The following is a 15,717-nucleotide window of genomic DNA, read 5'->3' as shown; positions in this document are numbered from 1 at the left end:
TTGCGTCTTTGGATCTTTGCTTCAAAAGAGGCCATTGTTTTCTCCCCAAATAAATCTGTGTCTAGGAGTTGGTGATCCTAGTTTTCCTAATATGAACAGAAAACATTTTGAGTGAATAAGAGACAAATATCCACTGCAATACTGAATTCCTTTAAAGACTTGTTTAAAGATGAATTTTTGCTTGGGAGGACAACTTCCAACCTTTATTACAGCAAGTATAGACAAATATAATTTTTCACTCCCTATAATGTTACAAAAAATATCTCTTCATCCTATATCACATCCCCATATCACATATCTAAAAGCAAATCCATAAAACATCAAGTTTTCAATCCTCGTGTCAGCAAAAATTCCATAAAGGGTTGTCAGAACTTTGCAAAAAACAAAACAAAACAAAAAACCAAAAACTTAAAACTTGATTAAATAAACCAACTTTATATTCCGTTTTACTTCTAACAATCTTAATTTTTTAATCAAATATTGTTTTAAGATTTGATTTATGTTCAATTTTTCTTTATCCTATTAAACAGACTTCTTCAATATTTTAAGGCATCTCTTTTGCAGATCCAATGAGAAAACATTTTCTAGATATTCTCTGAATTTTTACACTGTATGTCTCATTTAATTTGTAAAACTTCAGCCAGTTTATTTTACGTATCTAATATTCTATCCTTTCCAAATGATTCTCTTAATCTGTCATTTGCAGTTTCACTTTTGGTATTTTTTCTACCTTGCCAGACAAGGTTTATTCAGCATCTGCCATTCCCTCATTGACAGATATTGGACATTATCTATGAAATCAGTCATCATTACTGACACCATTGATATTGTAGGTACTAATTTCTGCCTTCATTCTTCAAATATCTCCCTTAATATTCTCAACATTATGATGTTTTATTTTATTATTTATTTGCATCTGCTTTTATTATTTTTATAAATAACTCAAAGTGGTCAACATATCCAACATATTTTCTTCCTCTTATTTTCCCCACAACAACAGCCACATGAAGTGGGCTAGACTGAGAGAAAGTAACTGTCTCAAAGTCACCTGGCTGGCTTTCATGGTTAAGACGGGACTTGAACGCATGTCTCCTGCTTTCTAGCCTGGCGTAAGTCCCAGTTAACCAATGCCACAAGTTGACTTGTATATTTTTTCCCCTTAAAACCTTTAATCCCCTCTAGTGTCTAATTTTAGTTTCTAAAATCATAAAGTTGATTGATTGTTATGAACCAAGATAGCCAAAATCCCTGATTCCTACAAGGAGCTATTTATTTTTTATAGTTAATTCCAAAACTATATAGTAAAAGTTAATACTCCAAATTTTGATCCTAAATTTTTATACTCCAAATTTAATTGGACCTTAATCCATTTGTAATTTTTTTAGATCAAAATCTTATTTCACTTTTAATTTTTTAAAAAAAGTTCTTAAGCTTGTGATTAATTTTTCTTTCATTAGAGTCAAAGCTAAATTCTACCTTTGAAACTTGTTTTTCTGAAGATCTCTAATAGCTTTAAGATGGTTAATAGGCAATTTTCAGAATCGATTAGAAAGCAAGGTGTTGCAAATGTAGTGTCCTGTAAAAAGCTCCACTGTGGTTGAAAACAAAATGGCTAATCCCTTTATGTCCCAGTGCTCAACCTACAGACAGCTCTCTGGCAGGTTCTTGATGAGCAGATGCGATGCATCCAAAGCACATGTGGGCTTCTATCCTCTCTTTATCCAGAGAGGTTGGGAAGAAGGGGTCTACTCACCAGATCTTTGGTGTGGCCATTGGCTCCATTTTTGGGAAGACATTTTCAGTTTGCTATGCTTTTGTGGAAGTCTCCTTGTTCTTGGCCACTGTTGAAGAATATGGATGTATGTGTGAGAGAGTTTTTTGGATACTTTTGCTTTCTTCTCTTCATTGTGGTAGATAGTAGAAATGGAAATAAGCTTAGATTTGTTTAGAGGCAAAACAAGAAGCTTTGATTTTGAAAAGTCTTGTGTAGGGATTGATAGAGGTAAATTAAGAAACAGATTGTATTATAGCAATTCAGGAGTGATTAAATGAGATATAGTCAGAAACTAAAACTTGTTTCCAAGATTATTAGTATAATCTATCATTCATCCGTGTAGCTTCTTTGTCACTTTTTGAAATATAGCACTTAGGATTTCAATACTAGGTTTTTGTCATGTCACATTTCTGTTTTTAATTACAATGTTTTCCGTTATGATGTTGGAGTCTGAAGGCTTTACTTTATCAGGTTTTTTTTTTATAGAAAGGGAATGAAGTTTAATCCAGTACAATTGTGATCTGTACAAAAATACTTCTCTTTAAGATATTCCATTCCATTCCCACTTCATTTGTTTTTCATTGTTAGGAAAGAAAACCTGTTTTAGGTTTTCTCTTCTTCCTCACTCTTTTTAACTTTACAGCAGTACACACTTTGGGATTTATCTGAACAAGATGGAATGAGGCACCACCTGGGAATTAATATGCTGAGGACTGACCGTTCTATTAAAATATATAACAATTCTGTGGTATTATTATTAAGGACAGAAAGGGGGAGTAGTGAGCTCCCTCCCATATTTGGGCATACCAGGGGTTGTAACACAAATACATACATACACATACACACACACACACACACACACACACACACACACACATACACACACACACACATTTGTGATGAATATTTACCCAATAATCACAATTAATGATGTCAGGGATAGAAGGGATAGTTTTCTAAAATGTTTAATTGAAAGAGTGTTAATTTAGTCTTCATATTGTTCATTGCCATTGTTTCTCACATTAACTGCTATTTCAGTATTTAAACAAAAATATCAGTGTTTTCCTATGCTTGCTTTCTGAAATATGTAGTTAGATAAGCAGAAATTGAATAGTTCACTTGATTCAAACTATTCTGTGTTACTTCTTGAGTAATTAGAATAGGCTATATGGAATGATGACATGGAGATAGTTAAGGGAGAGGACAGTGTTCCTTAGTTCTGTTCCATATGGTTATAATCAATTTGGGAATATATACTGTACATATATTGCATTGAGTTGTTTTATATTACTGCATGGGCAGTCAGTTCTAACTATCTAGATCTTCAAATAAAATCAATTTAGAGTATTTTATTAATAGTGAAATCTTTTGCAAAGTGTTATTATAAATGGACTGTGAGAAATCCCTATAGACCCAGAGAAGATAAATGCAACCACTTAAATTATTTTTGTCCTTCAAAATATCAGCTTTGTTCTGTGGATTGTTTAATTAAAACATTTTGGGCAACGCAACTTACGACTGCAATGGAGCCCAAAATTTCTGTTGTTAAGCGAGACATTTGCTAAGTGAGTTTTGCCCCATTGTATGACTTTTCTTGCCATAGTTGTTAAGTGAATCACATGGCAGTGATAAGTTAGTAATCTGGTTGTTAAATGAATTTGGTTTCCCCATTGTCTTGGCTTGTCAGAAGATGATAATAGTTGATCACATGACATTGGGACACAATAACCATTATAAATATGAACCAATTGCCAAGCATCTGAACTTTGATCACATGATTATGGGGATGCTGCAAAGGCCGCAACTGCTGGGACTAGGTGTTCTGCCAAGATTTGGTGCCTCAATGCCTGATTATTGTTGAGGTTCTTCTGAGTCAGCCCCAGATGTCTGATTGTCTGCAACTTTTGAGGATGGCAGTTTCATGGATCCATTCATTGGATCTAGCTTTTCAGGTTAAATCTCTGTCAATGCTTAGGACACAGATTTTGACTCTGGAGAAGCAGGTCCAGTTGAACCCATAGAATGAACCCATAGAAACCAAGCCAGTAATCACCTCAGATTGACCAAACATAGGCACCAGCAGAACAGTTGAAGCAGGTAGATGATGAGGCAGGGCTGATAAGGACCTGATGAGTAAAAGCTGACAGCAGAGCAAAGATTTGCCTATCTGAACTTCTCACCTAGTAACTGTGTGAGAGAGTTTGGAACCTGAAACAGGACATTGAGAAATCTAAATCCACATCAGCCCTTGAAGCTACTGGCCATAAATATATCTTTCCAGCATTGAAGATAGATTTCATTGGAAGAGCACGGGGTGGATTCTGTTGTTCTGTTGTTATATATCTTGATTGATATATAATTCAAAAAAAGTTTCAAAACCTCAGAGTCAAATTAATAATTATGTCTTCTTCCTAATATTAGGATATTACAAACATACTTTAAATGAGGCATTATTCTTATTTTGTCTAATAAAATGATTTAGTCATTACCTTTTAATAGAAATAACTAAAAATATTGTCTTTTGTTTAGTAAATCTTAGTTATAGTTCTTTTGATATTTTGATAGAGATTTTGATTAAGACAGTTTTCCATTGTTCAGATAAAATTGGGATCTTCGTTTCATTTTATTCCATTTAAATGTGCATTAAAATTGGTTGATCAATTAAAAAGTATTTTTAAAGACTAACTGTGGGCTTTTTTATCTCATAAAATTTGATGATCATTTTTATTACTTTATAGTTGAAAACGTCATTGGTCCAAATCAAGATGTCAGTAAATGTTTAATTACTACACCTGCTGAGCACGAATAGACAGGTTGCATTTATCCATTAATGTAGAAAATGATTTTAAAAACCTCAACTTTTTTATCCAATAATTGGTTTAATAAAATATTTATGTTCCTGCTCAGTTATAAGTTAGGTCTACTATTTAAGCTTTTGTCAAATCCAATATGGCTTTTGGGGGAGGGGATTCAAAGTGGGCTTTTTGTTTGTTTTGTGAAGAGGGGGAAGAGTTGTATAGTCCTTTAGCCGCTTTGATACATCCTTCTTTTGTTGTTGATGTTATTTGTCTCCAAATTCTTTTACTTTGGGAAAGAATTCTTTTTCTGTCTTTGTTGTTCTAATTCACAAAGGCAAGTTATTATCTGTACCATGGGCGTACAACCTTTTGACTTGCTTGGGCTGCATTGAGTGAAGAGAAATTTTCTTGGCACTCATATAAAATATAGTAATAATGTTAAACATTTACAAACTTGTGGGGGCACATAACTAGCTGTCCATGAACTGTATGTTGGACATGCCTGATCTATACTTTTATAGTAATCTTTTTCCCGCAACATTCTGAGAAGGTCTTTGTTCACATTTTCTGTACAGTTGTGATATCTTGCCTATTCCATAGGATATTATCTGCCACAGGGAGTCATGCTTTAATTGCTCTTTTTCTGTTCTTCCTTTTGAATTCATTTTTAATTTTTCTGTTTGTATTTTTGTAGTTTGCATTTGCTTTTTTTCATTTATATAATTATAAATGACTTGCAGAAGTTGAAAAATATATGACATAGCATCAAATAAGGCTTATTAATGCTTGCACATGATATCATTGGAGAAGCAATGACAATCAGAAACTTCTAATTGTCAAACTAGTTGTACAAAAGTAGCAACAATTCTAGAGTTTCCGACTCTTAATTGTTTAGTAGGTAACACATGATTGCCATATGGGAGAAATCTGAAGAATTTATAGAGGGTAGATTATTATCTCTGACCTCCAAAAGTGGTAAATAGAACATTTGAAAGCATATGAGCTACTTTCTTAATTTCAAAGTCTAAGCAACTACGTGAACACTTTTGGTAAGGAATACCATTTCATCTCCTCAGTTCATTGAGGGGAGAACATGTGACAATATGAAACCATTCCTGTGGACAAGACTAATAAGTGCACACACATTTGGGAATTGTAAAAAGAATGTGTGAACTCACTGTAGCCAAGATATCCAAAGCGTTAATTCTTTTTGTGAGTCGAGATCTAAAATTTTCCGCTTGGGCTCTCTTGAGATTTTGTGCAAGTGAAAATAAATTTGGGGATGGGTGGGGGGAATGAACTTACAATGAACCAGGTCATTCATTACTTGTTTCTTCCAAGACTAGTGTCTGTGCATCAGAACTCCCAAATTTGTTAAACTGGTACTTAAAGTAGCAAAGTCATAATCAAACCCAATCTGACAGCCAGCCAGATTTTAGCTAGAGAAGTACATTAACAACAGAATGTGGAACATCGAGTACAAGTCTCTAAAATTTAGATTACACAACTTCTAACGAACAGATATTATAACAATATTGCCAAAAGTATTCGCTTACCCATCCACATAATCAGACTCAGTTGTGAGCTTTTGGCAATATAGTGTAGCTGTAATATTAAATGCCATACAGCAAAACACTTAGTAGCACTTTGGCTTTAAAAAGTTTAAAAATTGCTGCAGGCAAGGAATTGTTATCTTTACAAGTTGCAGTTATGAAAGCTGTTATTGTACACTTGCCTTGGATTTGATAGGCTAATTGGGTTTTTTTCCTGCTTACTATTTCTTTTGATTTGACATTTTCTCTTTAGTATTTTAAATACCGTTGAAAGTTTTACTGCTAGATCAGTCAGATGGCACTACTTCAAACTTCTTTGCTCCTGCTTAAAAGTCTCTTTAATACGAATATTTTTTTCAAATTATTATGGTGATTTCATTTTTATCAGATTGTCATTTATGAAATTCATATAATATTCACGGATTAGTCCTAGAATTGCCATATGATTTATTGATTAGTCCTAGAATTTCCATAAGATTTATTGCTGGTGTTATTGTTACATGTAGTTTTATATTTTGCAGTACTTTGGTTATTACACTGGCAGATAGATATCAATCAATATATCATGATATATTAGATGATGATAGAAAAATAGAAAAAAACAGGTCAAATCCTTCTCACTCCTTTAGTCTTTCATATAGTTTAGTTTGCTTACCAGCATCCTTTATGTGACCATACATACACTATATTGGCAAAAGTATTCGCTCACAACTGACCTAGTTATTTGCGGGATCGCATCCTGCCCCATACATCCCTACGACCAATCCGCTCACACAGAGAGGGACTTCTCCGGGTGCCGTCCGCTAAACAGTGTCGGGGGGCGACACCCAGGAGCAGGGCCTTCTCTGTGATGGGCCCAGCCCTGTGGAATGACCTCCCCCTTGACATCAGGATTACTTCCGATCTCCGCTCCTTCCGTGTAAAGCTCAAGACCCACCTCTTTCAATTATCTGGCCTGGTTTATCCTCCTCCTGACAGTCCTTTTAAATTGTATCTTATCATGGGATTTTAATGGCTAATTTTAATTTTCTATTATTATTATTAATGTGATATATGTTTGATTACTACCTCCTCCATGTATGTATATGTGTGTATATGTGTGTATCTGTATGTCTATATGTATGTATGTATATTTTTATTGTACGCCGCCCCGAGTCCCTTGCGGAGAGGGAGCGGCTAACAAATTAAAAATTTGAATTTGAATTTGAGTCTGATTATGTGGATGGGTGAGCGAATACCTTTGGCAATATAGAGTAGATAGAAACATCTGTTTCCATTAGGCCACACTCATGTGCAGGTTATTCACTTTCTTTTAAACTAACTTTTCTTTTAAGTTATCTTTATTCTCACAAGTGAAGAATTCTGGGAATAGCAGTCTCAAATAAACTGGAGGGTACGAGGCCAAAGGCAGTAGCTTCATGGTCTTTCCATCATCTTTAATGTTTGCAGAGCTGCTTAAGGGGTATACTGTTCCATCTGAATTTAAGCCATCTTTTTGGCAATAGTTTTTAGAAAAACTTCAGAAAGTTTATATGAATAAAATATCAGTGAATGCCCTTGGATGCTGGCACAAGCTATTTACAGAAAGGGTGGGGTATAAATTATGTTTAAGGAATTCATCTTTATGTATGTTGGCTTTTCTTCATTTTCCTTCCAATTTCTTTCTTTCCTTTCCCAAAACTATGTTATTGTACATATCATCATATGTAATTACGTGTATTGGTTCATATAATTAACATGTTTCTCAGAGGTAGAGCAAACAGAAATGTTCTGTTTTACTTAAAATAGCTTTACAGTGCCTAAGCCATCTATGATGAACATTGACTTAATGTGTATTGATTAATTCTATAATAACTAGAGGTTATTTATTATTATTTTTTCATTTGCTTAGAAAAAGCACTTTAATTAAATAATGCTAATGCAACAATCTTAAAAATTGAACTGTCAACAATGGTTATCCTTAATACTTCTTAGTAAAATTTTCAGTTATACTGGCTAAGAGAATACGCTTTCATATTTTAAAATCTGCATATTCTTATGTTGTTTAGGATCTAGATTTCTCATCACATCCACGGGAGCCTTGTATATTATAGATGTACAGAATGAAGATGGATTGTATAATTACCGATGTATCACTCGGCACAGATACACTGGAGAAACACGTCAGAGCAACAGTGCTAGACTTTTTGTATCAGGTATGCAATGGACATTTTTTGGGGGGAAGGGAATTATATATTAAGAATACATTCTGGACTCTGCTTTAATTTGTATATGGATATCCTTAGTATGTCTTGTGATACACATTATTTGCCATTTGTAAAACATGCAAGATACTAGAAGCAGAATAGCAAACCATACACTATATTGCCAAAATAGCCTCATATTTATTCTTCTGTACAGGACTCTTAATTTTAACCTCCTCCACATACATACATATATTTATAGCTCTATTTATATTTGTATTTTATCTGTGATTTATTGTGGACTGTACACCGCCCCGAGTCCCTTTTTGGGAGAGGGGGCGGTTTAGAAATGTGAATGAATGAATGAATGAATGAATGAATGAATAAATATAATAAATAAATAAATAAATAAATAAATAAATAAATAAATAAATAAATAAATAAATAAATAAATAAATAAATAAATAAATAAATAAATAAATAAATAAATAAATAAACAAACAAACAAACAAACAAACAATAAATAAATAAATAAATAAATAATAAATAAATAAAAGTATTCGCTCACCCATCCACATAATCAGACTCAGTTGTGAGCGAATACTTTTGGCAATATAGTGTAGCTCCCCAGATTTTATCAGTCTCTATTTCCTATCAGTTTCAGTCAGCAGAGTTAACAATCAGGTATACTGTACCCAAAGTAGTATGCATTATGAAAAGATACAGGTTTGGCTAGATTACTCTTCTCAAAAGTGATGTCCTCTTCAACACCTTGAAATGCATTTGGAACACTAGTGGGAGCCAGAGCAACCACAATGGTATCCCGTGGCTGAATCTTGATGTATACATTTCAGACCTATTAAAGCTTCTGAAACAGAGGTGGTATTCAGCCAGTTTGGACCAGTTCTGGAGAATCGGTAGCAGAAATTTTGAGTAGTTAGGAGAACCAACAAAACCACCTCTGGCTGGCCCTGCCTGCCTCGCCCCTTCCAGGAGTCCCCAGTGAGTGCAGGGAGGCTTACTATGCCTAAACCTGGGCACATGGAGGGCACTGTGCCCCCCCGGCCCATTTTTGCTCCCAGGGGGTTGCAGGGAGGCCTAGCCTGAAGGCTGTAACACCCAATCGACCTATTCGCTGCCTCCCAGCCTCCCAGCTGATCAGCATGGTCAGTCTATTGCTGCCTCCCAGCTGATCAGCTGGGTCTCCTTTTGTTGCCCTGCACAGGAAACAAGCTGGAAAGCAGTTTAGTGAGGTGGGGAGGGAATGGAGATTTGTAGTATCCTTCCCCTGGAGTGAAATGGGAATGGGAATTTTGCAGTATCGTTCCCCAGGAGTGGGGAGGGAATGGGGATTTTACAGAAACCTACCCCAGGAGTGGAGAGGGAATGGGGATTTTGCAGTATCCTTCCCCTGCCACACCCACCAAGCCATGTCCAGAGAACCGATAGTAAAAAAAATTGAATCCCACCTCTGTTCTGAATGCTTTTCAAGAGCAGCCCTTTGAAAAGCACAATGCAGTAATCCAAATGGGAAGGGATTAAGGCATGACTGATTATAAGCAGAGTGTTTCAATCCAGGAATAGGCACAACTGGCACACAAAATGAATTTATATAAAAACCTCCATACTGTAGGGGAGCTCTGTAAGCCTTTGCACATCAGAAGGCATATAGTACCATCAAGTGATATTTCCCCAGTATTTTCATGTGATTGTTAAGGGAGCAAGATCAAAGAAAACCTATAGCACTTTTTTGATAATGTTTTTCTGGATATTACATCCTACATATAAGCAGAAACAATTTAATACTCTGATCCAGCGTAGATAGTATTTTAAATAATAATAGAAAATTTACAATCAACTCCAGAAAAAACAGTGAGAACTTATTTATTGGACATCTGTAGTATGGGATGAAAACTAAGTTAGTAGAAACTTTTTTACAAGCACTCATTTTATCAAGCTTATTCATATTTTAATTCTTTACAATGAGCGAATGAGGAATGATTGAATAGAAATGTTGTGGTCCTGTTTTTTCTTCACCAAGTCTCCAAGGCACTGGCACTAACTAAATATTGATCAAAATCAATATTCACTAATCTGTTGGCTTCCAAATGAGCTGGGTATGGCCAACAGGAAAGTTGAGTTGCAGTGTCAATGCATCTGGATGGCATCAGATTTTTAAAAAAAACAGATTTCCTATATATTCATATAGATCAATCAGTTAATTCTATTGGACATCTAAGATGTAACTACTCTGTTTTCCAGACCCAGCAAACTCGGCTCCATCTATTCTGGATGGGTTTGAACATCGTAAAGCCATGGCAGGACAGCAAGTGGAGCTGCCTTGCAAAGCATCTGGACACCCAGCACCAAAATATCGCTGGCTGAAGGACAATGTTCCCTGGGAACCTGACAGCCGGTTCCGGCCAATGGTGACAGGCCTTCTGATAGAAAATACACGTCCATCAGACTCAGGCAACTATGTGTGTGAAGTCTGGAACAGTTATGGTACAGCTGAAGTGATAGGCCGTTTGCATGTGAAACGTAAGTGTCTGCAGATTATTAGAATACAATCAAAATTCTGTTCAATGGAGTCAAACTTGAAAGCATATGCTGCACTTATATAGGCTCCCTGAATGACCAAGAACTTTCTATAACTTCCTAGTTCTGAGTTGTGTGGAGAACCTATACAGCAGACTCCCAGGGCACTCATTTGCCTTCTAGTACTAAGTACTAAACAGCAGAAGTAGCTAGCAGGTCTTCATTTAACACCTCATTACAGAAATAGACTACCTTATTATCCTCAAGAAAATTCTCTGCTTTACATGCAATACTAGAAATAATTATTTGAATTGCTTACCCATCTTAATTCAGAATACTTTGGTATAGTCTTGGTGAAATACTAACATAGAATGCAATGGATTGGCCACTGCTGGCTCCTACAAGGCAGTCCCCCCGCCCCCAAATAATCCCATTCTGCTCTGATCTACTTAAAAGGTGACAACTGGAATCCTTCCCCCCCCCCAAGTTGTATTCTTTATTTTTTTACAAATATATCAATGCGTGAACAGTGTGGCACATCCTGAGTGTCTTACATTTTAGTCAATTAAAATAATATCATATTTACTAAGTTTGACCAGCTTATATAGTTCTGGTAATAATACACATATTTTTGCTGAGTTATAATCTTTCATTATTTAGTTATTCAATATTTCAATATGTTATTTTTATGCCAATCACCATACTATTCAAACATGCCTAATACTACCATCGTTCAAGTTCTGATTTCCCCTCTTGTTATTACTTCACCTTATTATATAAAAATGTATATTCCATTAATATCTCTCTCTCTAGTTTCCATCCCTATTCTAATTTTTAATTAGGCCACTGTTATATTTAAAAATATTCCCTTTCTATTAATCGTTTCTTGTCCTCTTTAAAACTTTAATTATTTGTTTCTTAGCTTGCCTTCCATATTCCTCTCTTGGATCTTTATCTGCTTCCACTTCTTGACCAATCATTTTAAACATTTTTCCTTCTCTGCCCTATTCCATTGTCTAATTTTCAAAATATCTACTCTTGCCCCTATCTCTCTTCCAAAAAAGTCTTCCTGCAACTCCAGTTCCTTTTTTAATTCCATTAAAATACTCTCCCCTCAGCTTGTTTCATCAGTCATTATTATTTTTGTTGTTTATCTCCTTCTTGTCATCTCATTTTATTTTTTGGTTTTTCTGTTCAGTTTTTTCATCTTCTCTTTCAATTGGCTCCTCCTCTTCCTGGGCGTTTTGTCATTTGTATCATTTTCCAGCTCTGTATTTTATTAATAATCTCCTTGCCGCTTCTTGTCAAAGTATCCTTAATACTCTGAGTTATCGATACCGTTTCCTCCCAAATTCCACTCATTGTTTGCTAGTGGATCATTTCGTTTAGTTTTATTTTGTCCCTCTTTGGTCCAATAATTAAAAAATCATATATTCAAACCTAAAGTCGCTTCTCAAAAAGTTCAATATTCATGAATCTTTATATCCCAACGCTAATTGGCCTGTTCCTCCGGATAGTCCCCAAATTTTTTCCAGAACCTTTATAAGTCTCTCTATAAATTCAGTCTTCTGTTGTAGCCTTCAGGGATCACTTTAATAAAAATGTCTTTCTTATTCTCACATTTAAATCTCCAATAGTCAAATATTTCCAGGATTTGGAGAATGTGTTATGCCTTCCTTTTGTCAGCAGGTGGCACTCTTAAGTCAAATTTCAATATTAACCAGTTTTATCCAATTTTAATGGTAACAATCCAAAATATAAAGGTGATGTTAATTTTTAAGCAAATAGTTCCAGCCTATCCAAAACAATGCCTGTCCAATTTAGAAATCCAATTTTCTGTATTTTTTAAGGTTTTTGCCTTCTCCCTTTGATTCTTTTTCCTTCAGTTTTGAAATTCTTCTCAAAATGTTAAATCACTGCTTTTAAAAATAGCAGTGAACCTCTCTTTTCCTGGATATTCTTTTGGGGTTGAGTTTTAAATTAAAAGGATTCTTCCCACCGAGTTCAGACACTGTTCGCTGACTTCACACCAGTACAGTTCTTAGGTGTTTCTCGGCTGTCCCAGCTTTGTGGCAGCTATGTTTAGGCTGCCTCTTCTCCTCACCGTGGCATAAAGGGAAAAAAGCCCGGGGTTCAGTAGGAGAGTTGCTGTCTCTCCTGCAACCTGTCAGGACACCCTCCTTAGTTTCCCACCCCTACAATGCAGCTTTGGTTCCTCTCAGAGCCCACAAACAGGGAGAACTCAGCACAGAGAATATGAAAACCCATTTCCCTGCATCTGATATTGCAGAGACATCAGCTGGAAGTCCTTTTTCCATTGATAATTTGATTGTAGAAGGAAAATGTGGGCTAAGGGCTTTCCCCAGAATGAGCATCACTAACTTATTAAGAATTCAAGTCTTCTTATATACAGTATATATTAAGATTAAAGAAGTTGAAAAGACAAAAAGGAGAAAATAAAAAAAATACTTTCAGTATTTGAAAGGAATATTTTGCTTAGAAATCACCTTTTAATCTGGAAGCATAAGCTTCCAATTTCAGCTGTTTTCAGGGCACGTTTGATTAAAGAATTTACTCTGAATTTTTACTACAACATCATTTGCTTTTTTTCTTCACAATTTGACTAAAGGCAAAACTAAGGAGGGCTTAGTGGTCCTGTTTGTTTCCTGTCATATCTCACAAAAATGATATAGATTAAGAAGACCTTAACTGATGTTCTTGAGAACATGTCCCATGTGTATACAGAATGTATGTCAACATGTTTGCCATAGTGTTGAGAACAAATCTTTTCCATTAGCCCTCATATTTTTATAAAGTATTTCTAATAGTTTATGAGTAAAGTTACTTTTAGTTACTATGCAAAACTTCTATGCTCATAGAAAACCACCTACGCTTTATCTATTAGAAACGAACATTTGCTTGTATAAAGAAAAAACTTCTTTCATTATCTCCATTTCCAAACAAGAATATGGATTTGTGATAGGTAGTTTATTTGTTTTAAACAAAGATTCATAGATCTTGCTAGCTCATTAAGAAGGTACAAAGGTTTGAGTGTCAAAATTATCCTTGGATGATCTGCATGAGTGCAACATTTGCTTCTTTTAAAACATGTGATTTCTCCCAACTAAAGTGCCTAAAACAAGCCCTTAGATATCTGGTAAAAAAACTAACTTAAGAAACACTGCTGAGCAGGCTCAAAATAAAACCATTACTATACTCCACACAAGAGTATATTTCTGCATATGACTAATGATATAAGCAAAAAGGAGAAGATTCTACAAACTGAAAATAGATGAGCAAACCAAAAGAGTAATGTTTAACTCACTTCAAATAGCAATCAGAAAGGGTAGGTCAAATGGAGCAGTAAGATAGAGCCCAGAAAATGGGGGCAGCCATTTTCTGGGCTCTATCTTACTGCTCCATTTGACCTACCCTTTCTGATTGCTATTTGAAGTGAGTTAAACATTACTCTTTTGGTTTGCTCATCAGTGACCAAAATAAAATGACTGAATTTGATGTCTTCTTCCAGAGCCTCTAAAAGCCACCATCAGTCCTCGGAAAGTTAAGAGCAGCGTTGGTAGTCGTGTGTCCTTGTCCTGCAGTGTGTCTGGAACAGATGACCATGAACTCTTCTGGTATCGAAATGGAGAAATCATCAATACTGGCAATAATGTGAGAATCATTGGGATCAATCATGAGACTCTTATTATGGATGGCATGTCCAAAAGTGATGGTGGGGCATACCAGTGTTTTGTACGCAAAGACAAGATGTCTGCACAAGACTATGTTCAAGTGGTTCTAGAAGGTCAGTCGTTATTTTATGTATGTAAACACTTAAAGTTAATCCATATTTGTCCTCTTCACAGTTCTCAAAAGACATCTTGAAATAATGTTCATATATTTTAATAAAATATAAAATTAGTTTTAAAGTATAAATTTCAAAAATATTTATTCAAAACATACCATTGTAGCACTCATAGGAGATGTCTGAAGCATGTCAAAGCTGATATGAGTTGAAATAGTGTCTGGACTGTGGCAGTGTATAGCTTACATTATCATAGCCTACAGTTTCCTGAAATTCTTATTTCCTTATAAGCGAAACTTCTTTTTCTATATCAAGTTGTTGAGATTTTTTTTTTTTACTTTTGATAATTTTTTTAACAAATCTATGGAGGAATTATTGAGTCTGTCATCTGTATTTTGATAACTATTTATACCAGACAGGTATAGACTCCACCGGATAGTTAGAGCTGCAGGAAAAAAAAATGATTGCAACCAGCCTGCCTTCCATTGAGGACCTGTATCATCTTATTCCTCCTCCTCCTCCTCCTCCTCCTCCTCCTCCTCCTCCTCCTCCTCCTCCTCCTCCTCCTCCTCCTCCTCCTCCTCCTCCTCCTCCTCCTCCTCCTCCTCCTCCTCCTCCTCCTCCTCGTATTCCAGCAAGTGCAGGATCTGCTTTTTGGATCATTCAACACCACTTTACACAGTCAGCTGCATCTCCATGGCGCAGGCCCATGACTTGCATGTCTTTGTTGATGGTGTCTTGTTAGCTCTGTTTTGGCTGCCCACGAGGTCACCAGCCATTGACTTCTACTTGAGAAGCTGTATATTGTGCAGGTCAAAAGGAGGGCTGAGAAAATACCTACAGAATTCTCACATTCTGGACATAAACTGTTTCAGCTCCTCCCCTTGGAATGCTACTAATAGGGCATTGCATGCCAAAACATCTAGAGACAGGGACAGTTTTTCCCCCTCATGCCACCATTCTGCTGAACACCTAATCCTTACAATGTTGTTTTATGTCTATTTACCCACGTTATATCAGTGGTGGGTTCTGGGAGGTACAGCTATACTGGTGGGAGCTGGGAGCA

At 35.7% G+C, this 15,717-nt stretch overlaps 1 protein-coding gene across 1 annotated transcript in view; it reads left to right on the top strand.

The window, feature by feature from the left end:
* Positions 1 to 15,717, top strand: part of DSCAM (DS cell adhesion molecule) — a 379,550-nt gene that overhangs the window by 214,034 nt on the left and 149,799 nt on the right. The window contains exons 4-6 of the mRNA XM_081950395.1: positions 8,174 to 8,320; positions 10,571 to 10,849; positions 14,376 to 14,651. Of these exons, the coding sequence (XP_081806521.1) occupies positions 8,174 to 8,320; positions 10,571 to 10,849; positions 14,376 to 14,651 (702 nt within the window). The remainder of the gene's footprint in view (positions 1 to 8,173; positions 8,321 to 10,570; positions 10,850 to 14,375; positions 14,652 to 15,717) is intronic.

The sequence above is a fragment of the Natrix helvetica genome (genome assembly GCF_964273705.1).
Source record: "Natrix helvetica genome assembly, chromosome: 4".
Classification (NCBI taxonomy): Eukaryota; Metazoa; Chordata; class Lepidosauria; order Squamata; family Natricidae; genus Natrix; species Natrix helvetica.
This window is presented reverse-complemented; position numbering and strand designations above follow the sequence as displayed.